A 25,403-nucleotide genomic window follows, 5' to 3' on the forward strand; every position below is an offset into this window, starting at 1 on the left:
CTAAAAGCTCGATGCTCAAAGATCACGATCGGAAAAGACGATAGAATTAACGCTCGCTTCCGCGTTCATCGAACGGCGAAGGAAGGAAGATAAGAGGGCGCCTACCGGAGGATTCGAAAGATGAAAAAAAAAAAAAAAAAAATAAGGAGCCCGCTCCGTCCTTCGATCTTGACCGAATCGAAGATAAATAGATAGATGGAAAAAGAAAGAAACATGGAGTGAGGGACAGACACAGAGAGAGAGAGAGGGAGGGGGGGGAGAGAGAGAGAGAGAGAGAGAGAGAGAGAGAGAGAGAATGGGTGAAAGAGACTCGGCTCGATATAGCTTGAGGCTCGGTGCGGCACTGCCGGACCTCCTCGTAATCGACGATCGTGGCGACGCCAGACTCTTTCGACTTCTTCCACGTCTATCTTTATTCCTTTCCTACACCTCCCCTTCTTTTCTCTGTCTCTCTTTTTCCCTCTTTCCCTTTAATTCTTCTTTCTCCCCGATTTTCCCCGATTTTTCTCGCATCTAATACACTTGTTGATATATTTTCATCGATTAAAACTTTCATCGTACATTAAGGCCATTTTTATTTGTTATATGTCTTCTTTTACAATTCATTTACATAATAAACGTACATATTATGTAAATGCTATATATATATATAAAACAGAGAATATACCTGCACGTATTATGTAAATATAAAATATATGCATACGTATATGTATAAGTATATATAAAATAATAATGTTCGTAGGATATTTCTTTCTTCTTCTTCGCACGAGTAGTTTTATAAAAATAAAATATTAATAATCAATATTACAGATCCAATTCGACAATTCAACAAGCAAGATCTACGTCTTTTTGTAAAGATTCATTAGGAAAATTGGCATAGCTTGTAACTTTAACGTATAAGAATATTATCACTTTTCGTATTCTTGTAGAGATTAATGCGCATAGGAACATTAATATGCTTAAAGATACGTTTTCACGTTCATTTCAATTTTGTACAAATATTATAAATATTTGGAGAAAGCCGAAATATACTTGTGAAACTTAGCAATTGGTAAATACGAAAAGTTTAACTAATCTATTTCCATGGAATTGGAGATTTAGGAAACAAGAGCCAAGAGACATTTCTTGTAATGTCCAGAACAATCACCCTGCAACAGTAATAAAAATTAAACATTTTTATGTAAGATACACCGTATTGCAAAAAAAAAAGAAAAAAAAGGAAAAAAAAGAAGAAAAAAATTAAAAAGATTACTAACGGATATGAAATCCTCTAGTGATTCATTATACTCTTCCTTAAAGGCTTCTTTTATTTCTCCCATATCAACTTCGGAACGCGTGACGACCAATCTGATGAGACGGGTATCGTCCGTTCCCAATCCTTTCATACTTTTGTACAGTTGTTCGGCAAAAAAGGCAGCTCTGTTGTTCACACATTTTACTATTTCGAATAACAATAATACATACATACGTTGTCATTAAAAATATGAAATATAAAGAAAAAAAGAAGAGAATATTTAAGAATGATCAAATAAATGATTAAATACGTACCAATAGCAAGGAGACCTTTTTTAATGTCCCCTGAAAATTCATTTTCTATAGCAGTTTCTATAGTATGACCAGTTATACCTTCATACTCTCGGAAAATTTGTTTCAGTTGTGGTACATTCCTCTGAACGAGGACCGCGTTAAACATCGATTCGTCAGTTCCAAATCGGAGTTCGCCTATATGCAACGAAGGCACGTTTAAAATCTACTTTGATCATTTCAAAAACAAAATACAATGTTTAGTCTAATCCATTGATATTGGCAAAAGTTCACATACCAGCTTGTAGAAGAACTTTCGCATCTTCCATTGCACTAGCTGGGTCTACGTCGAATGATTCATCTCTATTGGCACAGCACAATGAGACCATTAAACGTTTGAAATTTCCAGATGTATCCGATCTTAAATCATCTTCTAAATTTCTACAGTACACTAAAAATTAATATTAATATTCATATGATGAATACTCAATGAATAATGAAATCGAAGGTATGACGATGTGACTATAAGAAATAACTTACTAGCTTCGTAAGCTTCTTTGATAACACGAATTTCATGATTCGACATTGTACATAATATTTCAATAAGCACGCATTCGTCCGTACCGATACCAGACATGGCATCGTGTAATTCTTTGGCATAGAATTGCGGTAGTGGCATCATCATAGCAAGAATTAATTTCTCAAAGTTCCCAGACAATTCCGATTTCAAATCCTTTATCATATCCTAAGGAATAAGGCACGTTAAATTACCATAAACTATATTCAGATTATTTATATGTTAACTTACTTTTCCATAAAGCGTTTTAAATTGAGATGCAATTTCTTGTCGCTGCAAGTTACTTCGATTGGCAAGAACATTGATAATGGCCTTTTCATCCGTACCAAATCCTTTCATAGCCTTTCTTATAACTTCCGCGTCAGCTCTGGCGTCGAAGCCGTTATAAGGTACGACCGTGGGTGACAACTGAAATACAAAGATACGCATGGATAAGAGAACTTTGTTCCATGCAACGATAAATGAAATGTGAAAGAAGAAAGAGCAAAAGCCGTTGCATTCAATGTCACTTGATCTATTATACCCTATATTTGTCACGCATATCCTGATAAACAATATCAATCTCACCTTACTCGCATTGCAGCTCCGGGGGGCTGGGGCAACACGACCGGAAGCCAAATGCGAATTACCGCCATAAGGGGAGTATGAATTTCCTAACCCCTGCCCCCCGTGATAGCTGCCACCAGGGTGATATGGTGCTGAATTAGATGACAATGACATATTAGGATTCGACAAAGAAGACGAATTTCTATCTCCGAAGCAATGTGCACTTTGTTCACGCGGAAGATTAGGGTAAACAGAATTTCGTTGTTGTTGCCGATAAGAAGAAGATTCGGGCATAGAAGAGGACGGCGGATAAGGCGTTGCCTGAGAAGGATATACATTTGGCTGCTGCTGAGGAGGATAGGGCATTTGTTGCTGCTGAGGAGGATAGGGCGTCTGTTGGCCCTGAGATGGATAGGGCATTTGTTGCGGGAACTGAGAGGGACTCGTAGCGCTTGATACATTAGCCGGACTCGAATGACTTGGTTGCACTGGATAAGGTGAAGAAGCGTATGGAGAATAGGGTTGAGGCATGCCAAATGAAACTGGAGCTGCGTTTGGAAAGCCTATGTTAGTGGTTTGCGAATATGGCGGAGCACCGGGGGCAGAGGGTGTACCAGGTGGAACCCCAAACGACGTCGGCGGTGGTCCACGTCCTGGAAACTGGATCACCGGTGGTCCCTTCGATAACGGTTACAGATATATTTTATAACTGCTAGATATATTTTATAATAATAATGTCATGCATAAAATCAAGAATTATAAAGGCACAGTGGGATTTTTTATTCTTCACGTATACTGTAAAACTGTATTATATGAATTCTTGCCCGTTGACGGAGCTGAGCCGTGTGTTAATTTCGAAAAAAAAAAAAATGATACGTCAGGTGCAAAAACACAAGAGAAAATTAATTGGAAAAAGCCAACAAATGAATACACTCACTTGATATCCGTAGCTCATCTTGTTTTGTTTCTTTTGTCCGACTTTTCTGGGTTCAAGCGTTCCACAGAGCGGATGATCTGTCGGGTAAAGGACAAAAAAAGATAACGGTAAATGAACGGTTAAACGGAAAATCAATTCGATCTGTCGAAACGAACGGTATTTGTACACTCGTAAAAATAATCCTGATAAGAGGCAGAAAGGGAGACGAGTCGGTCTTTCCACTAAAGTCCCCTTCCTTTGGAGAAAAAGGCAGCGATGTTTGGTAACGCCCAACGATTAACCGTCACGTTTCTCCCAATGATGTTATTAAACACTCTCTAGCAAAGTAAAGTTCTTCAATATACATTTATATTACGCGTAAATCACTTTTGGAAGGTCTACTGCGTTACTTCCATTGAATCGCTTTGGCACGTAAATCACAAATATGAAGGAAAATCGATTCATACGGGAAGAAAATACCTCGAAATAATGACTAACCTACAGCGTCGAAGCAAGAAGACAACCGTTATACAATCCTACGTCAGAGGAATTCTCGGAAGGAAATGTAGTAGCTAGCGTGGAGTGGGGGGCGAGGCGGGGAGGGAAGCGGAATTGCTCACAGTTGTGCAATTACTATTTCAAATTATTATTTCTAATCGTAAGTAAACGAGATACAATAAAAATTCTCTTGTTTATTTACATAAGAACGAAACTCTGAACGTTGTTATTACTCGTATCGATCGTCGATACGTCGATGTACCGACGCGACGTCGTGAAATTCAATTTCACGTATCGATTCTACCATTCAGGTACTTAACCTTGAATGAACTGTCTTAACTGAAAACATTGCTCTCTGACGCATTCGATGGATTAACATTATAATAAAAATGAGGAGAAGGTTATGTAGCAAACGTTTGTAAATGTTTTAATTAACTTGATTCAATATTTAATATTTCTAGATCGAAAGAGGGAGGTTATATTTTTCTTTTTTTCTTTTTTTCCATGGAAAAGTTGAAGATAAAACGATAACAAACGTCAGGGCGGTCAGGATAAGAGCGAGTGAGAGACGATAGACGCAATCTTCAAAATAATTTATTAAAAATGTCGCATATTCGATATACGAATTGGTAATTAGTAACGGTATAATTAATAACTGTGTATGCACATTGTACGTATATGCATATACGAGCACGTCTTTGGTGTATTTACTAATTTCATTATATATAACTGCTCAGTGATTGCTCAGTTAGAATTCTTTGTTATCGATAGAAGGAATGATCGTGGTACAATATGTCGTATGTAGTACGTCGAGATCAGGTGGTACGATGTCGCTTCTTTGAACGAGAAAGTCCAAGAAATATTCCTATCTTTTGGGATCATGGGGAAAATTAAATCTGTGAATCATTCGTAGGATCGAGAGACGGTGGCGTCATCGTCGCTGTACGATGACGATCGAACAGCACGAATCGTGTCACCTGATCCTCGAGCCCGTTTCTAGGTTATACATACATATACTAAGAAACATTCGTGTGTGTGTGTGTGTGTGTGTGTGTGCGCGCGCGCGTGCGCGCATACGAGGAGTGCTGCTCTCTCTCTCTCTCTCTCTCTCTCTGTGTGTGTGTGCTTGCGTCTGTGGCTTTGCGATAGTATCGAGTACATGTGTGTGTGTGTGTGTGTGTGTATATGCGTTAACCATTCGTGTCAGTTTATTGTCAGGTTTCTTGCTGACCTTGATTTTCGCCGTACTAATCGAGCGTCCATCGAAAGAGATCTTCATGCACGAGTGTTTTTATTTCGTTTTATTTTCTTTTTTGTTTTCTTTTTTGTTTCCTTTTTTGTTTCCTTTTTTCGTTTTTCTCTTTTTTTGTTTTTGTTTTTTCCTTTTTCGCTTTTTACTGTTTTACTTCTCTAATTTTCCCTTACTGTCAGTGCACAAGCATGCACTAAAAACAATAAAAGTTTCGCTGCTAAGAGATAATAATATAAATTACTGCTGCGAAAGTTTCGAGAGTATAATTTGGTCTTTCTTAGAATAATATTTAATAATTGTCTTCGTGCCATACCGAAGAAGTTTAAGAATACGATCGAATACGCCCGTCGATTATTTTCTTACTTACATTCACATGCTTTTCATTATTTCCTTTTCTTTATTAAATGGGCATTTATATAATCGATCAAATGATTTCATTATTTTGCGATACATGCAAGTATTTATCAAACGAGACGACAAATCGTTGGATTTGGAATGGCAAGGTCATTCGCCTTTGAATCTTTTCCAAAGTATCTCGTCCTAGCACGAATAGTTTATAGATAAGCATAAACGCTCGGTAACATATACAAACGTAGAAAGCGAGTTCGGTCAACGCGTGAAAATTGAACTTCTTGGTAAGAAAAAATAGAACAAAAAAACGATTGGACTAATCGAATTTGTGCCAAATCGTGTGTTTTGTACATCGTCGCTAACGTCGATAGAGAAATTCATAATTACGATAAGCGGACACGAAGATTCGCGTAAGATCGATGGTTCGAAATAATAAGCGTTTTTCGGCAGTCTTTGAAGACGAGCTTTGAACCCATAAAAGTTCTGTGCGACTATATAAACCTTTAATAGAGAGTCAGTCGGTGAGCTCTAAACTGAATTTACGAAATTAAATGAAGGTAGAGAGAGACGATAATATAAATCAATTTATAATTGTGAAACGCGCGTATTATACTACTATTCGTCTCGGTAGCACGATGTCCATTTCATCCTCTATATACATATCTATACACGCTCGTACGTATATACATACATACATATACATGTATATGTATGTGTACATATAATTTCCTACTTTTCTCTTCAAAAACGAAACTAACTTGCGCTAATCGTATAGCAGCTACTCGTTCATCTTTTATTCGATTTTCTCAGAAGAGAATATCGAGTAAGACATTATTTCAGACTTGAAACATCAACGACCTAAGTGCGATCGATTATTTCCAAAAAAGTGACGTTTCATTTATATCGTTGCAAAAATCTTCTAAAACAATATCTCATTCGATTCCACTCGGTCAGTTTGCCGATATTACCGTAACATTCGTCGATACGCGAGACAAAAGAACATTTTCCTTCGCTGCCACATTTAAGCGATCCAACAATAAACGCGTTTCTGGATATGGTTCACATCGTGATAATAACGACTATTCGTCTACGTGATTATTACTATTATTATTATTATTATTATTATTATTATTATTATTATTAGTATTATCATTATTTAATATTATTATTTTTATTTCATTTTTATTTGTATTTTATTGTTGTTATTATTATTGTTATTATAATTTAATATTTGTATTATGCGGCTTACACTCGGCTTTTCTAGAGCATTTAAAATTCTTACGGACTAGAAGAAAAAACTATTTACAACAGAGGAGCTTCGTGAAATCCCGAATCCTTCCGAGTCTTCCCGGGATCGGGGGCGAATAGTTCGTCGAGGAGCAATGAAAAAGCGAGAGGACAGGATTACAAAAGTGATAATAGAATTGAAATTGGAAAATATTATTATCGAGTGTCGTACGTGGCATCGTTCGCGCTCGATAAGGTATAATCGAAATGCGTTGCAATGTGCGTTGCAGTGCATCGAAAAAGGAAGAGGGACCTTTCGAAGGCGAAAGGGTAAAAAGGACGTCCTAACGAAGTTTCCCTTGTTACCGAGTGACGAGAGCGCTCGTCGCATCAAGTTTTGCGCTCGAATGACCGTTGTTCCTCGTTGTTTCGGGTTGCTGTGCGCTCGTGTACGATCGATACACGCGAGGTTCTTCAGCGAGTTCGCGAACGACCCTCCACTTACAAGTTGACGCGTTTTCGCCTCTCTCTCTCCCCCTCTATTTTTTTGTTCCACTCCAAAGAACGTTACGTTCTCGAATGAACTCGATATTATCGTTTTCGAAAAATTATCCTCCTCAACTGTAATGCTTATCTTTGATCAAATCATAATCTAAATATCGTTATTCGAGTCTGTCTTGGACGATAATTTGACAAAAAAGCGAAATATCTTTTCGACAATGCGATGCTTATTCTTAAAATTATTTTGTGCCTTCTGTAAGTATTAACGAGTACGTAAATCATATCTCCCGTTGCAATTGTCGCGAATAAGAACACAAGAAGGCCGATGTTGGAATACGGTATTGGAATACCTCATCATACTCGTATATCGAACGGTTTGTGCTGCTTTCTTCGGCCGATGCGGAGCTTTTAAGCTCCTAAGTACGATAGAAAGAACAAAGGCATAATAACGCGCGCGTGCACGCAAATTATCGTGCTCGAGCGACCCTGTTTTTTCGTTAGTTAATTATGCTCGTTCGTCGCGACGTCTCGAAAAGAGAACATGTAAACAACGTTAGTATGCGAGTACATCGTCGGCGCACGACACACGTTTCACCGTTTCAAATAAAATTTCTTTTTTCTATTTAAACGATTTAAAAACCTTTTTTTCTTTTTTTGTTTGTTCTTCTTCCTACCGAGCAAATTTTTTCGCACTCTTCGTAGGTTCGTTTCGTCGGTTCGTCGTTCGGACCGGAAGAACACGTATCGCTGATTATTACAAAAATGGACTCCATTGATTTTTCCCGTTTTGAATGTCGATGGATTTTTACTAAAAAAAGTTCTCTCTACGTACATGCATACGTGTTGAGTACGAATGGCAGTTTGGAGGATCACATTTTCGTTGATATTTCACGATAGAAAAAAAAAAAAAAAAAAGAAGGATGCACATTGACGTTGAAGTAATTGTCTCGAAATACCATCAGTCTTATGTTCTCTGAATTGTTATTGATAAAATAAATGGATAGATCTGCGTAAGTTTCGTTAATTAATCTTTAGCGGGTTTAACGAATTTAGCTTAACCAAACGAAGAAGCTATAAGTATAAGATTTAAAAAATAATAGGCGCGCGCGTACCGATTTCTTTTGGCCGAAAACGATACTTACTACCCGACCAGTAGTAATGATCAATATCGTAGGATTGTCCTCTTTCAACGTGTCGTGGAGGGTCGTTTTTTTTTTCTTTCTTCTTTCTTAGCGTACCGTAACGCGACCCTTCGCCAATTAACTTTTACTTATAGTTAATCAAGAAAAGAATGGCGGTGATTTTGGCTAGCTGAAAATACGTATAATATATGTTGTATATTTGACGGATAATTTCGAATCGATCGCAGCCGTTATCTCATTCGCTCGAATTCGCTGTTTTGTTTTATCGTATTTTTTGTTTTGTTTTTTTGGCGCGTCTTTCCTTTTTCCCTCCCGAAGAATTCGCGTTTCTCTCTTCACCTCGAAATTCGTAGTACTTATCGATTAGTAGTGAAGCGGCACGGTGCCGTTCTCCGTTGCGTTGCGTTGCGTTGCGTTGCGTTGCATTGCTACAAATATCTGCCAGTGAAATAAATAAAATAATTCGCGACGCCGATGTTCGCGAACGGAGGCAAACGCGTGCACGTGTGTAGCATTTTTAACCGTTATATAAATAGGTCAATAATCAATTATTTACAATTATATGAACATGGTGTACAAGCCGTGACATCGACGCCGATGCTATTTTTTTCGAATGTTCGAAGAATTCTTCATTTAGCTGTTTTCTTTTTTTTTTTTTTTTTGTTTTCCATCGACGTCGCATCATCGGACGTAACAATAATTTCGAAGCACAGCTTCGAGGAAAACAGCATCGTATATATTTATCACATCATTTCAAACTACGCGATTTCTATCAACCGCATCGTCTAGCCCCTCGAATCGAAAGTCACGTCGCTTAAAATCGATTAGTAATCGAATAAGATTAATTCGCTCTCTCTCTCTCTCTCTCTCTCTCTCTCTCTCTCACACACACACACTTTTTTATAGATACTTTTTGTAGTTTGTAGTTTGGTCGATATCCCTAGACAAAGTACATTTTCATCCCCTTAAGTTCTCTTTTTTTCTCTTTGCATTTTATTCCAGAATCGACGAAGGGCCAGCTAGATTTCTTTTTCTCTTTAATTTTACGTTGAACGAGTCAAGTGCTCGATGCCTCGGATCATTCTCGAATTACTTCTTCTTCGAATATATGTATCTAGGATCGAGACGGGAGTATCGATGAACCTTTGGGGTATTAAATAAAGAGCGAATGGGATCGGTAATTGAATTCAGAACATGATCATTTTCTTATTTCGTTATCGTAGGAAACACCAAGGAAGGAAACAGTTGGCGATATCGAAAAGTTATCGATACTCGTAAGGTCCTAGATACGCGAAAATCTATACTACCATAACGGTGCGATATTACTAGGATTTTATTACTTATTGTCCTCGTTAAAACAGTTCGGTCATTTATCGCGGCTTGTTCTCCGTGGTGTAACGTAAACAGGATTTTAGTCTAAAGTTCGTACCTTTCTCTCTCTCTCTCTCTCTCTCTCTCTTACGTTTACTCAAGCAGGAACGACATTGTAAAAGTTTGAGAAACCCAATGCTCTTTGGATCTCGTTCCAAGTTGACAGAGAGGGAGGTATACATTTGGTATTCTTTCCTCCTTCCTTCGAGTGCATCAATTTTGTCGTATCTTTGAAGACATCTAAACGTTTACGGGACACGAGCTTTTGCGCACGGAGGAAAAAGAAATACGCGAGAACCGTTCTGTCAAAGAGTTTCGATCGCTATCCGAGCCAGCGAGCAGTCGACCGTCGTCGTCGTCGTCGTCGTCGTCGTCGTCGTCGTCGTCGTCGTCGTCGTCGTCGTTTACTTTTGAAAGTCAGTTCGCTCAGTTCGTTCAGTTCGTTAATCGTAAAGCAAGACAGAGTTCTGCGCGTTACGCCGCACCGAGGCAGTTCAAAGAGTCGTACGTTCAAAAGGAAAAACAGCGTATAAGCTGTTCCGAAGGAAGACTCCTTGAAAGCTTTACCGACGATGACAAAGGCATTGACATCAAACGGATGGCGGAGGAGGCGGAGGCGAAAAATGATGGCGATTGTCACACGGTGGTAACGCGGTCAACCTCGACGTATCGCACAGAACTGTCGCTGTGTCAGCAGATCACTTCCTTTCCCTCGATTATCGCCGTCTCCGAGGATATGCTCTTCAATCGGTGCTGAGATATCGAGCGACTGGTCCGTTGCCGACAAATTCGCCATATAACGATGAAGATAACCACGAGGATCGTTAGAATAGCCAAAACTCCGAGGGCAAAATGTAAAGGTGGCAATCGAAGGAGCATCGAGCAATGCTTCAAAGCCTCGTCGTAGCCCGAAGGACAATGGGATACTCCGTCGCACCAAAGGGAAGCGTTTATGCACGCGTCCAATTCCGGACATCGTTGGACGCAGTCCCGGGCCATTTGTAGTCCGGCCGTAGACGTCGTCGCCGGCCTAAACCGATTAAAAACATTTTTCTCTCATCGCATACGATGCGACGCCGTAGACAGGACAGGATCAAGAAATGAAAAGTAAAAGTAGGTAGACAGGTTTATCGACATTATTACCTTCTGGTAAGTTCGAGCCATGTGACGCCATAAGCTTCCGGCTCGCTGATCAAAAACTCCACGGCGATCGTTCTAACGGGATCTCGGCCAGGTACCGGTATGAAATTAGCGCTACCGACGGACCAGCCATCGCTGAAAATTTCTACGACCTGTTCCCTAGAATCTTCCATCGGTTTCGGGCATACCGATGCACGAATGTTTCCTCCGGCGTGCAAAACTATACGATTTTTCGTCGCGCACTTGATACGATTCGTCATGATCGAACCGTGGGTTTTCACATAGAGATATTGTCCTGGAGCCGGGTCGATCAGCCAAGGATGCTTCTCGCAGTTTCTCTGAAAATCATTTGCATAATGATAAAGCTCAAGTGTCGATCGAATTATATAGCTCGAGTGAAACGTACGGAAAAAGTAGGTACCTCGTCCTCGTCGATGAGCGGCCATCTGTATTTGATCACCCCCGAAGGCCCTCTCACTCTGCGCTTTTGTAAACACGGCGACGTTTTGACAAACTCCCAAGTACCCTCGAAGAAGATGTTGTTGTAGTCGTCCAGGGCGTTCATAGACGTTACCGTCAGGTGTACCTCGACGATGTTCGAGCTGGACTTGATGTTCATAGGGAGAGAACGATTCGAGCAAAAGCAATCGCGTTGAACGGCCGGTGCGTTAGGCCATGGGAGATCGAGCACCTGCGAGCGTCAGATACTTATTACGTATTACGTAATATATAATAAGATGGTTCGATTAAACGACGATACGATCGGGGATATAGGAAAAATCCTCTCTAATCTCACTTTGTCTTTATCGTCTTGGCACGTGGTTACGCGGATTAACTCCCTGATCATTCGAAAATCGAGATCTCGTATGATCGAATATCAATTTTTCTTTTGAACCTATCGACGACGAGATGTCAATCGAAAAGAGATCAATTTTGTTATCGAACCTCGTACCAAAACTTCTTTGAAGCTCGCTCCGCTTTGATAACATTTATGAGATTCGGTAGTCATGCTTCTATCCATTTTACGGCCGAGAGAAGATCGGGAAACTTTGTTCGTCCGTCGATCAAGTTCGACGTTAGTTACTACGAATCTTAACCGCTTCACCGCACTCCGTATCGAGCACGGTCCAATTCAGGATATTATTCGTCGATATAAATAGGAGAATACGATCCGTCGGATTCTTGTCTTTTGAATATCTTCTTTTCTTCGTATTTTCTTCTATCGCGTACTCCATCGATCGCGGGACGGATAGTTTTTTCTTTTCTGTTTTTTACTCTCTTTCTCTCTCTCTCTCTCTCTCTCTCTCTCTCTTAGAGTCAGTTCGCGAAGGTTAGGTAGCGTGCACGCGTTTGTACTTACTTTGAGGGAGAAGTTATCGGATCCAATGCAAAGAAGACGATTAAAATCGGAAGAGGAGACGCTGCGACAGGTCCGGTTTCCATTGAGAAGTCTGTTGAACCGCAGCTTGACGACCTCGTCGTGTTCACCCTCGAACCGGTACACGCAACTGCAAAATCCGTTCCAGGCTGCACTTTCAGCGACTTAATCGAATTTACATGCTTCGTCGGTTACCCAAAGGAACGGACTTTGGATCGATAACTGCAGGAAGATTACGAGAGGAGCATCGCCGACGTCATGAATGTACGTTAATAGTTAAACGAGCCAAGCGATTTTGATCGAGCCACATTTATCGATCCTTCTTATCCATTCGAATCATTATATTTTCGTAACGACGGCGATATTGACAGAGTTTCTTTAATCCGTTCTTGTTTCTCCTAAAAGAGGAAAAACCGGTGCGCATTCGCGTTCATCGAATTTGCTACGCCGTACGAAAACGATAAGCTTTTGCTACCGTAGCTAAGCAAAGCTTAAGCTACGCAATCGGAAAAGACGGTATACGGATAGAAGCTGCTTGGTCGTTCGCGGTCCAACCTGCGATTCGTTTTACGGCCCTCATAAATCTTTAAGATCGCGATCGTAAGAGATATTTTATGAGCTTCTGGGTTAGAACCCACGGATATGTTTTGCAAGCGTCGATAAACCGGCTACTAGTTTTACTATACTACTACTCGTTGCCGTTAATATCGTGCTAAATCGTGTTGGCGCATTAGTTCTTCGGATTCGATTTCTTTGACCGTTGCTAATAAAAAACTTACCTAAGATTTTTCGATCCACCACGACCGTAAAGAAAGATATCGCGAGGTCCTTGAAATCTACGATCTGGATAAGTGTCTCGATTTCGGCTGTAAAAGGCACGCGAGCACGGTCCGCTGCCGTAAGCTTCGCCATCCTGATGGAGATCGACGAACTCGTAGAGAGCTCGAAAGTTGACGGGCCTTGAAGAGAAACGTTGAACGCCAGGTTATTATGATAAAAGACTTGGCCGATGAAATAGGGCCGGGGATGCTTTCCGGTGGAAAAGATTAACTAGACCGTGTGATGCATCCTCGTGCCTTGTTACTTTTATTCTCTCTCTTTCTCTCTCCCTCTTCCATGGAACGGTTGAGCGCACCATTTCGCGGTATTACGACGTATGAAAAATAACGTCGGTATAAAAATAATGATTATGGACTTGCCTGAGAGCCGTAGACTCGATCATGCGCATCTCTATGGTCAAGCTGTTGCCGGATGATACGAAGCTTTCTCCGAGGGAGCAAGGACGACTGACGTTTTGAAGAATCGCGTGGTCGCAAGTTCTTGGAACCTTGTCCTTGCAATATCTGGCAAGGAGAGTCGTGTTGTTTGCGGGACGTGCGACAACTTGCGAAGTCGCTTCTCCGAGTCTCTCTATGTACCTTTGACGTTCCTTCTCGCTATAGAGATTCCAATGAAGCGGACACATATGTATGTAATTACGGTGTTTATTTAGAAAAATAAGATAGACAAATACGAGTCTGTTTTCTATCTATTAAAATGGAACATGGATTTAGAGATAACTTTGAACACCTACCAAGCTTCGTTGCATTCCCCAAGGGGCATCATTTCTCCGTCCCAAACCATCAGAGTCGTCGAACAATCCTCGTCGGTGCCGGCAGAAGCGGTGATGCCAACGTGAAACTTTAAAATCGACAACCAAACGCGGAACTGCGGTTGCGGTGGAACCGGCGCCGGTCTCCGCCATACCGTACCGGGCCGTTGCTCTGGGAATTTGGGTAAAGGACGCGGAGGCGTGGGACTGGGCAAAGTGGGTCCGGCGCCGCGTAAATGATAGAGGCAGCTACTGTTTCTCGGTAGAGAATGACGGGGAGACTCCAGCACCCCTCCGCTATTGCCTTTCAACCAAAATTCGCAGCGCTTGTTCTTCGCGTACGTCGGTGAATCGGCATCGACGAATTTCACCTGAGAAATACGTACTCTCTGTCATAGGAAACGAGTACATTTTCAAAAGTTACTTTTTCTCTCTCTCTCTCTCTCTCTCTCTCTCTCTCTCCCTCTCTCTCTGTCTCTCTCTTTTCCTACTTAATAAATCTACCTGGACTTCCAATTGAAATCCGTGAAGGGAACGTTGCGGCGTCGAATGTAGAAAGGTACCGTAAGGGGACGTTGTGAACTCCACGAGAATTTCTGGTCCGCTGCTCGTTGCCTCGGGCACTGGTTCTCCGCCACCGCAGAATTTTAGTATCACCGGATCCCTCGTGGTATAACCGTCGTAGACGGTCACGTAATCCTGCCAAATATGAAATTCTCATCTTGATATGCCGTATCTTATCTGTCGATATAAGTTCTACGAGGAAAAAGAGTTTGTTTGAAAATCGAAAGGGACATTGCAGTATCGCGCACCGTCTACGATGCGATCCCTAGAGCCGTACAATTTTTCCTTCCCCGTACCATATGTGTCTCGCACACGTTTTATTATTTTTCTTTTTCTTTTCTTTTCTTTTTTTCTTTTTTTTTTTTTTTTTTTTTCTTTCTTCATAAAAAAACATTGTTTCCTCAGGAAGAAACTCTCTGTACTTTAGGCGTATAAAATGGTTTTATTTCCTTTCGGAGCGAGGTAAGAAAAAGAAATTAGAGATTTGAAAAAATGGCCGGAGGATTCCTATGTAAAGTAGCGTTCCTTCCTTCTCCGTAGGACGGTCACGTAGTATCGTTCTCCATCTCCGTTTCCACTTTCACGTTGATTCCACGAGAGTATCAACTCCTTCCACGAATTTATAACGTTTAATCCAATTTTCGCGGCTCCGTTTTACGTACCTGTATGACGTCGCAATCTTGCCAGAGATGGAGCTCGCGCGGCGGTGACTCGCCTTGCGTCGCTGGTCTAGATCTTACAGCGACCAATTGACCTCTTGGCTGTCCGACCGAAATTAACGCGTATTTCCCCGGCGGTACCTCGTGCTGTCTTACCTGGCCGACAACGAAAAACGTTCCAATGAAGCGAATGCAAATGTACCACTTGAGAATTCTAGCTATTCTATAGCGTATTCTAGAACACTCGCTCTTTGTAAAAGAGCTTTTGTCGTGGTTGCATGGGAACGTGCGACGAATCAAGAATTACATCCTCTTGGATGTACGTATGTGCGACAGGGTATCGTGTGAAAAGCATTCGTTCACTTTCTAATATTACTTGAAATTGCCCACCCAACGAAAAGTTCAACCAAGTCGATGCCAACTTTTACGGTTTTTGTGTATCAAAGGACTCGGCAGATAGATACCTATCTAGGTTAGGTACATGCTACTTTCCGGTGGACACGTTTTATCCCGATAGGAATATTTCATGTCGAGCTTCTCTCGCTCGTTCTCTCGGTTGAGCTTTAGATGGACTTACCGCGTAGTAACACGTGAGATTACGAGGATAAAGCCCAGGAAAGTTTGGGGATTGCAGTCTGCACTTCTTCTGGTCGCAGTCGCTGAATATTCTCGAGCAGTAAGTTCCAGAGATGAGATCACCGAGATATTGTTCCGAGGTTGATTTCGTTGGTGTTACCGGATGTTGCTCGACCATAAGCATCGCCATCGAAGTATTAGTATATTCGACGGTCGGCTTGTCCTCGGTATTCACCGCAGTCGACGTCGTCCTCGACGCCATCGTCGTCGTCATCATCGTCGTCGTCGTCGTCGTCATCGTCGTCGTCGTCGTCGTCGTCGTCATCGTCGTCCTCGTTACCTGCGTCATTCCTGACCACATGGTATAGCCATTTTAATGTAATTCCTTTAATGTTATACCCATTTAGAAAGTTAGCGCATTTTAATCGTTACGATCGCGATTACGAAGGCAATTTTATTTAAATAATTTCAATATTTGAGAAACCGAGTTTGTTCGAAAATGAGTTATCCTTTATTCAATCAGATGGCTGAATTGGACGTAGAAAATAGGAGGTAGAGCGGAAGGGCTTACAATATTTGGAGTTTCATTTCGAAGAGGATCACGTACCTACGAAAGGATTCCCGTAGCGCACAACGGCGTCGGATTTTCTGATCATCTTGTACGCCATCCGAAAATCGAAATTGAATGCCTTCTGATCCTTGCTGAGTCGTAGAAGTTTCAGAGTTATGGAGACGCTGGACGTTTCGCTGTAGTAAATAGCTGGATCCCTCGTCGTACCACACCAAAGTCCTCCTACATCGGGACGTTCCGCTTCGGAGATTTGCAAAGATCCGTCTGGACATCCTTCCGCGGTGAACGAAACGAATTTGCCAAGGGTGAAGCTGTCAAAGTTGAGCTGCGAGAACGTAAGAGATAGGAAATTTCAATGATAACGAATACGCGATTCTACGTTATTAAAAAATTCTTTAAATTTGATTATCGCCTAATATCTAAAAGCGCATTTATCCTAACACGACGTTGCTTCATTGGCTAATGCTCAATTTCGATCGACGAAGCGAATTCGCTGACGCGAACGTGAGTTATGCACCGTAGCGTACTCGAATAGTTGCGGTACTTTGATACGCTTCCTTTAACAAACGCGAAACTTTGTCCTTTCATTTAGGTATATACCTAACCTATCAGGAATTATCTTAAATCGACGCTTCGCCCTCTAACGCTCTCCATTTTCTGATCGGTATACCATCCGTGAACGAGCTGAATACGATCGATCTTACGTTTGATATCGGTCAATTCATTACCTGTATGATATCACCGAGATCGCCGCCGGGTGCGGTAAAGGTAAGCTTGCAAATGTAAGGCACCTTGTCTTCCTTCGGCCGATGCAATTCCAAACCGTAAGTCTTTCCTACGTCGCCAAAGTACGTTTTGTTGCAGGCTGAAACAAAAAGGATCTCAACTTCAACGTCGACGTTAGATCGGCACCCATTAGGAAAAATGATATTATTATTTCGTTAATATCGAAATAAACATTTCCTCCGAGTGAGTGGCCGGCGTTATTTATACCTTTAAACGATTAGAAATGGAAAAAAAGATTGAAATTTTTGCTCTCGCTCGATAGGATTACTTGTCTCTATCGAATTGAATTGAATTTTGCATCGACTTTGTACGAAGGCTTTCGTATCGACTACCCAATGAATTTATAACGTAAGTAAACGCATTGGTAACTTTATTCCGGCACTCTCTAAGATTGGATACGGCTGTGCTCGAGAATATACTTTTCGTCCATTATACGTACATTATAGTTTCTTTTCTTTTCCGAGGAAAAGAACGAACCGCCGATTAATCCGTCGGTTTATTCAGTTATGCCGAGCTTGAGAATTTTACTTTATCAACGGTTGAAGATCGATGCGATCGATTTGCACTAGGTGTTACCGAAAGGGATCGCCGATCGAGCACGATTAACCTAATAGCCGTTAGAGTTGGAGAGCATGCGCGTGGCAGCATAGCCAAGAGAATTTACGTTTTGTTCGCGATCGATGTAATCTGCGGTTCGGCTTTTCACAGGATGCCAGACGAATAGAGAAACGCACATTCTCGATGATCGAGTTGCTTTGGCTTCGGCCATCGTACTCCTACGATCGCGTCGCGTCGCGTCGTTGAGGGACTTCGCAGGTTCATAGCCGACGCGTTTTGAAAATAGACCTTTCTACGACGCATTTTGGAATAGGACTTCCTTCCCTCGTCGACGAGTACACAAGAACCGATCGAAATAGATTACTCGTTCCAAAGAAGTGATCGATTTATCAAAGAGAATATTCGAGAAAATAAAACGAGCCATCAGGTAGCTCTAGCAATACTTACGTAGTGAAAACTATGCTGGGCACGGATCGCGAGGACACGGTTTGAACGGACAGCTCACAATGGGGTATTTCTAATCAACGAGCTAATTCTGACTCCTAATTAGAAGTAGGCTTTGTTAATCGGCTACTGGCCGTTCCATCGAATCTATCGTTCCTATCTACGATCGCCTTTCCAATTTCAACTATCGATCGATTGATCGATCGATCGATTCTGCCTCTCTAATCAACCGTAACGTTCGTTCGAGCGTCCTTCCAAGCACGCTCGGAATAATGATCCTACGGGAGTGTATGAAGTACGATATACTAACGAACGATTATAACAAATTTACTTGCGATCGTGCGGTCGAGTGCATCTTCAACGATAAATCTTGAAAATTTCGAGCTCCTCGTACTATTCTTAACGGATATTTCTCGAAGGATAGACGAGAAATGCGTAATAAATCGTAAATGTCCGTCTCATTGAATCATGAGAGATATGGATCGCCGTAGACGGAGAGTTTGCGTTTCAAGAGAGACGGTTCGATGTGCTTGACTAATGGCCGGCCTGTGTCCACCACTCGCAGGTTCGTTCAAACGTTAAGATTTCGAAAAGGTAAGGAGCGATAACGCTCGGGTTATCGGGTTATTTTATTTATCTGTCCGATATTTGCATTTTCTCTCTTTTTAGAATTTAGCATAAATAAAGGCTCAATAACGAATACGTTATTCGTGGTGCAGAAAGTCCATGCAATGAAGATTTCAGAGTGGATAGGCTCTTTTGTGTTGAAAGTCGTAGCGGTTGTGTCTCTCACGCGTCGCCGAGGGCGTGTAAATGTGGAAAACGAAACTCACAAAAGGGAGGGAGACAGAGAGAGAGAGAGAGAGAGAGAGAGAGAGAGAGAAAGTTGCATTTTCGGAAAAGACAAATTCCGACGGGTGTAGTCGGTAGACGATTCGAGAATCGTCGTTACTGCCGTAAGTCATGTCTTTCCTTCGTGTTGTCTCTGGGTTATTTGCTTCTTCCCTCTTTTCGACTCGCTCTCTCTCTCTCTCTCTCTCTCTCTCGTGCCGCGGCTCGAGGAACAACAGGATACGTCCGAGCGAAGGATTTTTATTGCTCGCCGCAGGCTCCTCGTCGTCGCTTGCGACTAAACGTATCGATCCTGCTTTGTCCGTATTTGAAAAAAAAGCTACGCGTCTATGCATCTACATATATTCCTATCTACGTACGAACGCGGTATGTATGCATATGTACTGCGAGTGGATCGACTCGAATCGACTATTTGTAAAGGCTGGAAACGCGAAGGTTATAAAAGTATAAAAATGAAATATGGCACTCGTATAGGTATTTCTCGATGCGAGAAATGGAAGCTCCACGTTATCGTTAACGTGGGGCCTGATCGATTAATTGAGGCCAATTCGAAATGGACAAACGGAATGGAATATTTCTGTTCAACTTGTAGTACATTTTAGTTCATTGCCGTTTCATCTTGAAGCCCTATTATAAATAATTTTCTACGAGAGCTTTCCCTGGTAAATATTCGACGTAAAACGACGCGCGCATTCACATACTGAAAGGAACACCATCGATGAACGCAAAAAGGTTACTCCGTATGTACGGGACAGTTAAAGGGTAGGTATTTGCCGATGGAAATGGCATTCACGTGGCATAACTTGAAGGTTTATATTTAAGAATTTACGGTGCGCGGTCGTTGGCTTTTGAAATTTATCGCAAAAACGAAGATAGAGAAGGAAGATAATGACTCAGAAGCGTTACGCCATTCTATTTCCTTCTATAAAAGTACATTGACTTTTATTTCTTATCTTTTGGACAGAGCGACAGTCGTTATTTACACCGTGTTTGAACGGTACCGTATACACGTTTCTTTCCTTCGTTGGAAACGTTTCGTCCAAAGCGTTTAAAATGTAGTTAAAATGTCGCGCGAAACCAACAAACTCGAGAAACATTGGGAAAACTTTTCAACTTGGATTCCTTTCTGCTTCGCATAAATGCGGATGCGATTATAACGAACGAACGAACGAACGAACGAACGAACGAACGAACGAACGAACGAACGAACGAACGAACGAACGAACGAACGAACGAACGAATTTTCGAATTGGTATCCTACAATTTAAATCGTTTTGTTTCCGATAGAATCGAGTAACGCAACACGATAATGGTACAGCAAAAGTACTAAAAGTACTATTGTTGTGTGCACGAGTAAATTCATCTAGCTCGACTTTAAATAGAAGCTTGGTCGTAATAGATGAATGGAAGGAAAGGCTTGCGTAAAACTTTTTGTTTTGGTTTTTCTTTTCGTTTCCTACCAGCGAACAACAACTGGAAATGGTAACGTTTGCTTTGGCACAATCGCGACGCGTGCAATTTGCAGGAAAGGAGGAGGATGACAAGGACGCCGAGCTTTGCTCCTCGCCATTGCTTTTCAACGGTGCGTAGACAGCCTGACGAAGAAAGCGTCGGTGAAAGCGAACGAATATCCTTTTCAATGGGGCCGACGAGTGCCCACAGGCCTCTCTCTCTCTCTCTCTCTCTCTCTTTCTCCTCTTCGTTCGCCATCCCTTACATTTGCTTTTTTTCCTTTTTTACCTTTTACTTTATCCTCCATATACCCTTACTCTTCTTTCCTCTCGTTGCTTCTCACCCACGTGACTCTCCACGATGCTCGCGAGATATTCGTTCGCCACACTTTTTCTCTATACTCTGCCCTTTTTTCCTCCCCCTCTTTCCTCGTCTTTACCGTCTACAACGTATCGTTCCGTGCTCGGTATGTGGGTCATGAGAAATACGCCTATATACGCGAAAAAAAGACGATCATTCGCGAGAGAGAGAGAGAGAGAGAGAGAGAGGACGAGCGAATATATTTCTACGCATAAGAAATTGAAAGGAATTTTCGCTGACGCTACATTTTATGCGAGTACGATAATTCTCGATAGTAGTAGTAAGCGCGTTCGCAGGAGAAAGAGTTTAAAGATGTTGTAGAATTTTTAATGCGCCGAATAATGCGAATAATACGCTCATCCGCAAGAGATTATCTCTCGGAACTCGTACCGAAGGGAGATTACATTTGTAGCCGGTTGCTACCGTACTCGTCTCTCCCATTCTCCTGTGCATACGATAAAATTGATAAAATAACTGAGAAAAGGCGAGCAAAATCTGGAGGCTTACTGAGTAATCGCCTTTACCTCTTTTAAATATTCCAAGTTCGACGCTTTTATGTACTTTTTAGATTCTCCTTATAATCACGTGTGTGCACTTTGTTAATATTATCGGACAATGATAATAATACTGGAGGCAACGTTAAAATTTAGGATATAAGGGTTGGAATAAAAAAATATCGATAATTGTCGCGCGTAAACAACAGTGTCGGTAAGAAATGATAGAAAAGGCGTCAAAGAGAATTTCGAGATACCGACGGAGCCGAGCGAGCGAGCGAGCGATACTACGTGTTTCAAGTTGTACTTTAAAACTTGAGATTGAAGCATCGTTTCTCATTTATTTGCACCACGCGAGAACAAAGGCGCAAAGCCAGCGGGTAAATTCAATCCAACATTTTATGCCACCGTATTCTGCATTCCAAAGAAATCGCAATTTTTTTTCTAAATTCTATTTTCGTCCTGGTGGTTTCTTTTTTTCTTGGCAAATGGCTTAACTCGTCGTCGTCGTCGTCGTCGTCGTCGTCGTCGTCGAAGGGTCACAACTAAACACAATGGCAACAGGAAATAATCGCGATAAGGTAATGAATGAAAGATTCGTACGATCCTCCTTGTTATGATACGATCCTTGAATCGAATCGTTCGGCTAGATTACAACTACCATGGACGAGGAAGGAATACCTTACGACGATCCACGCTTCGTCGAAATTCTGGAAGCTTGCCTGCACGTGGAAATTGCCGCCTATAAAGAATCATACGGCAGTAAGAAATAATTTTACTTCTTTCGAGAGAGCGCATTATCGTCCCCGATCGTCGAGTCAGGCGCATAAAACTGACGTGAAATATAACGACGATCGCGATTCTTTTCGCAGAAACTCAGGCTGAAATAAGGAAGATAAAAAGAAACGTTCTAATGAAGCTCGAGAAGAGAAAGGAGCTTAAGAAAAAGATAGAAGATGCGGAAGATGTAATATCGATGTCGAACGTTACTTTAAAAAGGTACTTGCCATTGATACTTGCTAACGGTGATAAACGCGAGATTGGAAAAAAGGACGGGTTCTTAGATGGATTTCCGTTGTCAGATTGCGGGAAGATGTGAGAGAAACGAAACAAAGGATCGAATTGATCGAAGCGAATGTCGACGATCGTTCGAAATTAATGTCGTACGAGATGCAACGATATCGAGAGATTCTAAATGAATACAAGAAAACATGGCAATCCTATCACGTAAGTAAACAACCGATGCGTAATTCTTGCGTAGTTAATTACATTTTCTTTCCTTTTCTCCTTTTTATCAATGACAGACCGAATACGAGGATTTTCCGTTGGCTAAGAAACGAAAGGAAAGGGAGATCGAGCTGAAGAAGGTTTCCATCGAGAAAATGGTATTGGAATTTAAGTTGAACGAGTTGAAGATGAAATGCGAGCAAAAGAAGAAGATCGATGAAATAAGGACGAGGTTAAAAATAATAGAATTAGCTAAAGCTATGGTAAATAACGAGAAATTGGAGGGAAAATTGGTTGACCTGAGGAACGAAATCGATCATTGCAAGCGACAACTACATTCGAGGGAACTAGAGGTCTTTCCACGATCCCAGCCGCATTTAAATTTTCATTTCGTGGCATGCGTTATTTTTCATTTCTTCTGTCGTAGTTAAAATCATTGCGAAGACGAGAGGAGGAGGATAGGAAGGAACGAGCTATGAAACTGTTGGAGATGCCACCGCCGAAAATAAATTTGTCACGAGTACGATTAAATTATTCGCGCAAGTGGCAAGATTTAGAGATAAGAAAAGAAATGCCACCTGTCGATTCCGGTAATAATTGACTTGGCCCTAATAATATTATCAATTTCGCGTTCATTCTTAAGTCCCAAGCTATATAAGAATAATTCATATTTTGTAGATTCGATGTCGGTTAACACGATCGCCTTGGAGGAGATGTGTATAAGCGACGATATTACCGCCGAGGATACGGCCAACAAGGAGCTTGCCATTTCTATTTCGATGGACGATCGACGACGAAAACGATCGACGAATCTTTTCTTCGACTATGAAATAAAGGAAAAGGGAGCGCGCGATCCAAAGAGTACAGAAAATTTTCCGGTAGCAACGTCTTTGGAAAAGACGCAAAAGTTATCGTCCTTTTCGAGCAACGCGGAATCGATCGGCAAACAGACGAGCTACAAAGGAAAAGACGAACAGAAACGATCTACGATGGCGATGGACGCGGAAGAAGAATGTGCTATTAATTACGAGGAAAATCGATTTTCGAACGATCTGTGCCAGCCGAAAAGAATGAAATTTGTTCGAAACGACGAAAAGCACGATGAACATATAGATATCGAATTGTCGCAAACGTCGAAAAGGTCCACTCGCTGTCCGCGAATCACGAAGATCGAGAAAGTGCAATACGGCGTGACGTCTTTGACGAAACGCAAAAACGTACTACTTGACGGCTCGAAATCGTTCCTTTCTTCGAATAATTTCGATTATGAGACTAACGCGAGTCGTGCGACATCCTTCGTGTTAAACGAAGCGCTGATGATCAAAGGTATTCGTCGGCTAATTTATATTTTTCTTTTGACAACTAATTGTCATTAGTTATATTCCAAAATCGTGCTCGTGAAAATCAAATTATTTTCTTTAGATTTAAACGACTCGAAATCGGCCCAGCGTTCCATGTACGACGACAATTCGAGGAACTTTGTGTTGTCCGATTGTGCGAATGCTTCGAATATAGCCGATATAGATATAAATATGGAATCCGTCGATGTGAATTGCGAGAAAATCGATCGCAAGGAAGACGAGAAAGAAGCGTCGCCGCAAGTCGCTCCTCGTAAGTACAATATGTATCATTAGCTCGTCGATCGAGCCGACACTATCGGACTACGTACACATGTGTGTGTGTGTGTGTGTGTGTGTGTGTAATTATCTTTTTGCGTAGGTTTCAACTTCTCCGATCTGCTCAAATTGAAAACCGATAATAATTTTCGTATCTTTTGAAGTACCCCGTAAGTAAGTATTCCCGTTTGAGTTTCATAAAGCCATTAGTTTTGACAACGGTTCGAACGACATTTAACTCGTTACGTTCAATTAATGGACAAGACCAGATGTAAAAGATATAAAAGAACGTTCATTAAGTACGAGCCATAGTTCTACTATTTTACTCGAGGAAACCTTTTATTTTACAACCATCGCGTAATATTGATATCGTTCGCAATTTTACTCGTATCGTTATAAAGTTAGTTAACGGTATCGAATAACATTGGAGCAAAGCATTATGATCGCGTAGCGAGCCAACCAAAGAGTCCCTGTGCGAGAACCGACCGTATTAAATTTCACGCATCGCACAGCACCGAGTAACGCGATATATCTTATGTAAACTTTGATATAACTCGATGTACAAACGATATGTATTTTAGGACACGTTCGCTACTCGTACTAATATAAAAATTGTTAGAAATCGATGCCAACTGCCGATAGATATTAATTAATGGGACCGTTTGTTCGTTTGTCTTTCCTCTTTTTTCGGATGGACTCGAAATAACGCTTCGTTAAACGTGGAAAAGATCGATTCGTTGTAAGGACACGTAAGCCAAGGAACATAGGCGAACGAACGGTTTTCCTCTTATTTCTCTTTTTTTTTTTTTTTTCTTTTTTTTTTTTTTTTTTTTTTTTTTCCCCCTTTTTCTTTTCTTTTCTTTCTCACAGAAGCTAGTACGACACTGACAGAGGCGAACGAGCAAGTTCTTTTGAGCGATGTTCCACGAGTCGGAAGCGATCGATTTAATCGAGTCGATGAAACCGTTGGACGCTATCCTTATCGAAGGGAAAACGCGAAGCGAGCCTTTTTCCTTTTTTTTTTTTTTTTCTTTTTCTTTCTTTCTTTCTTTCTTTCTTTCTTTCTTTCTTTCTTTCTTTCTTATCTTTCCTCTATCGGCCGCAAAATCTCTCGGTACTCCATTATCCCACCCTACCTACCCAGGGGCCCCTTCGATCATAACAGATACATTATTACGTATTACGGATAGAGCGAATTTCACAGCGAATTTATGCGGAAAGTACATTTGT

The 25,403-nt window shown here is 41.3% G+C and overlaps 3 protein-coding genes across 26 annotated transcripts in view; 1 reads left to right on the forward strand and 2 right to left on the reverse strand.

Annotated features, from left to right (window-relative positions):
* Positions 1 to 8: 8 nt before the first annotated feature.
* Positions 9 to 4,235, reverse strand: LOC124949336 (annexin B11-like). 6 transcript variants are annotated; one of them, XM_047494257.1, is made up of 9 exons: positions 4,062 to 4,235; positions 3,585 to 3,661; positions 2,669 to 3,325; positions 2,333 to 2,509; positions 2,065 to 2,269; positions 1,823 to 1,975; positions 1,549 to 1,722; positions 1,257 to 1,438; positions 9 to 1,148 (listed from the first exon to the last, which is right to left on the reverse strand). In XM_047494257.1, the coding sequence occupies exons 2-9, from the start codon at positions 3,600 to 3,602 to the stop codon at positions 1,098 to 1,100; spliced, it is 1,617 nt and encodes a 538-aa protein (XP_047350213.1). In that variant the 5' UTR covers positions 3,603 to 3,661; positions 4,062 to 4,235; the 3' UTR covers positions 9 to 1,097. The 6 variants fall into 6 exon arrangements, with proteins under 6 accessions (XP_047350213.1, XP_047350212.1, XP_047350210.1 ...); XM_047494256.1 differs by lacking the exon at positions 4,062 to 4,235 and adding an exon at positions 3,751 to 4,055; XM_047494254.1 differs by lacking the exon at positions 4,062 to 4,235 and adding an exon at positions 3,740 to 4,055.
* LOC124949333 (BICD family-like cargo adapter 1) overlaps positions 3,704 to 25,403 on the forward strand; it is a 69,441-nt gene continuing 47,741 nt past the window's right edge. The window contains exons 1-10 of one of the 5 annotated variants that reach the window (XM_047494247.1): positions 3,704 to 4,690; positions 21,868 to 21,911; positions 21,981 to 22,092; positions 22,203 to 22,329; positions 22,413 to 22,557; positions 22,635 to 22,910; positions 22,985 to 23,147; positions 23,236 to 23,883; positions 23,980 to 24,168; positions 24,277 to 24,762. In XM_047494247.1, coding sequence (XP_047350203.1) covers positions 21,885 to 21,911; positions 21,981 to 22,092; positions 22,203 to 22,329; positions 22,413 to 22,557; positions 22,635 to 22,910; positions 22,985 to 23,147; positions 23,236 to 23,883; positions 23,980 to 24,168; positions 24,277 to 24,335 — 1,746 coding nt within the window. In that variant the 5' untranslated portion in view covers positions 3,704 to 4,690; positions 21,868 to 21,884 and the 3' untranslated portion in view covers positions 24,336 to 24,762. Of the gene's footprint in view, positions 4,691 to 19,674; positions 19,787 to 21,867; positions 21,912 to 21,980; positions 22,093 to 22,202; positions 22,330 to 22,412; positions 22,558 to 22,634; positions 22,911 to 22,984; positions 23,148 to 23,235; positions 23,884 to 23,979; positions 24,169 to 24,276; positions 24,763 to 25,403 lie in introns of those variants that run through there. The other 4 variants (XM_047494250.1, XM_047494248.1, XM_047494246.1 and 1 more) reach the window with 4 other exon arrangements.
* Positions 4,640 to 25,403, reverse strand: part of LOC124949329 — a 54,017-nt gene continuing 33,253 nt past the window's right edge. For 11 of the 15 annotated variants that reach the window (XM_047494232.1, XM_047494229.1, XM_047494227.1 and 8 more), the window contains 12 exons: positions 17,113 to 17,249; positions 16,421 to 16,709; positions 15,815 to 16,164; positions 15,241 to 15,393; positions 14,519 to 14,713; positions 13,997 to 14,403; positions 13,623 to 13,859; positions 13,203 to 13,382; positions 12,406 to 12,553; positions 11,452 to 11,736; positions 11,049 to 11,383; positions 4,640 to 10,935 (listed from right to left, as the gene is read on the reverse strand). In XM_047494232.1, the coding sequence (XP_047350188.1) occupies positions 10,596 to 10,935; positions 11,049 to 11,383; positions 11,452 to 11,736; positions 12,406 to 12,553; positions 13,203 to 13,382; positions 13,623 to 13,859; positions 13,997 to 14,403; positions 14,519 to 14,713; positions 15,241 to 15,393; positions 15,815 to 16,164; positions 16,421 to 16,709; positions 17,113 to 17,249 (3,056 nt within the window). In that variant the 3' untranslated portion in view covers positions 4,640 to 10,595. The remainder of the gene's footprint in view (positions 10,936 to 11,048; positions 11,384 to 11,451; positions 11,737 to 12,405; positions 12,554 to 13,202; positions 13,383 to 13,622; positions 13,860 to 13,996; positions 14,404 to 14,518; positions 14,714 to 15,240; positions 15,394 to 15,814; positions 16,165 to 16,420; positions 16,710 to 17,112; positions 17,250 to 25,403) is intronic. The other 4 variants (XM_047494233.1, XM_047494230.1, XM_047494234.1 and 1 more) reach the window with 4 other exon arrangements.

Source organism: Vespa velutina, chromosome 5 (genome assembly GCF_912470025.1).
Source record: "Vespa velutina chromosome 5, iVesVel2.1, whole genome shotgun sequence".
Lineage (NCBI taxonomy): Eukaryota > Metazoa > Arthropoda > Insecta > Hymenoptera > Vespidae > Vespa > Vespa velutina.

Bases quoted from the DNA above. Each gene is read 5' to 3' on its own strand.
- LOC124949336 (XM_047494257.1), bottom strand. The intron at 1,723-1,822 runs GTATGTGAACTT...CGTTGCATATAG, and splicing joins GAAAGTTCTTCTACAAGCTG to GCGAACTCCGATTTGGAACT. The intron at 1,439-1,548 runs GTACGTATTTAA...TATTCGAAATAG, and splicing joins AAAAGGTCTCCTTGCTATTG to TAAAATGTGTGAACAACAGA.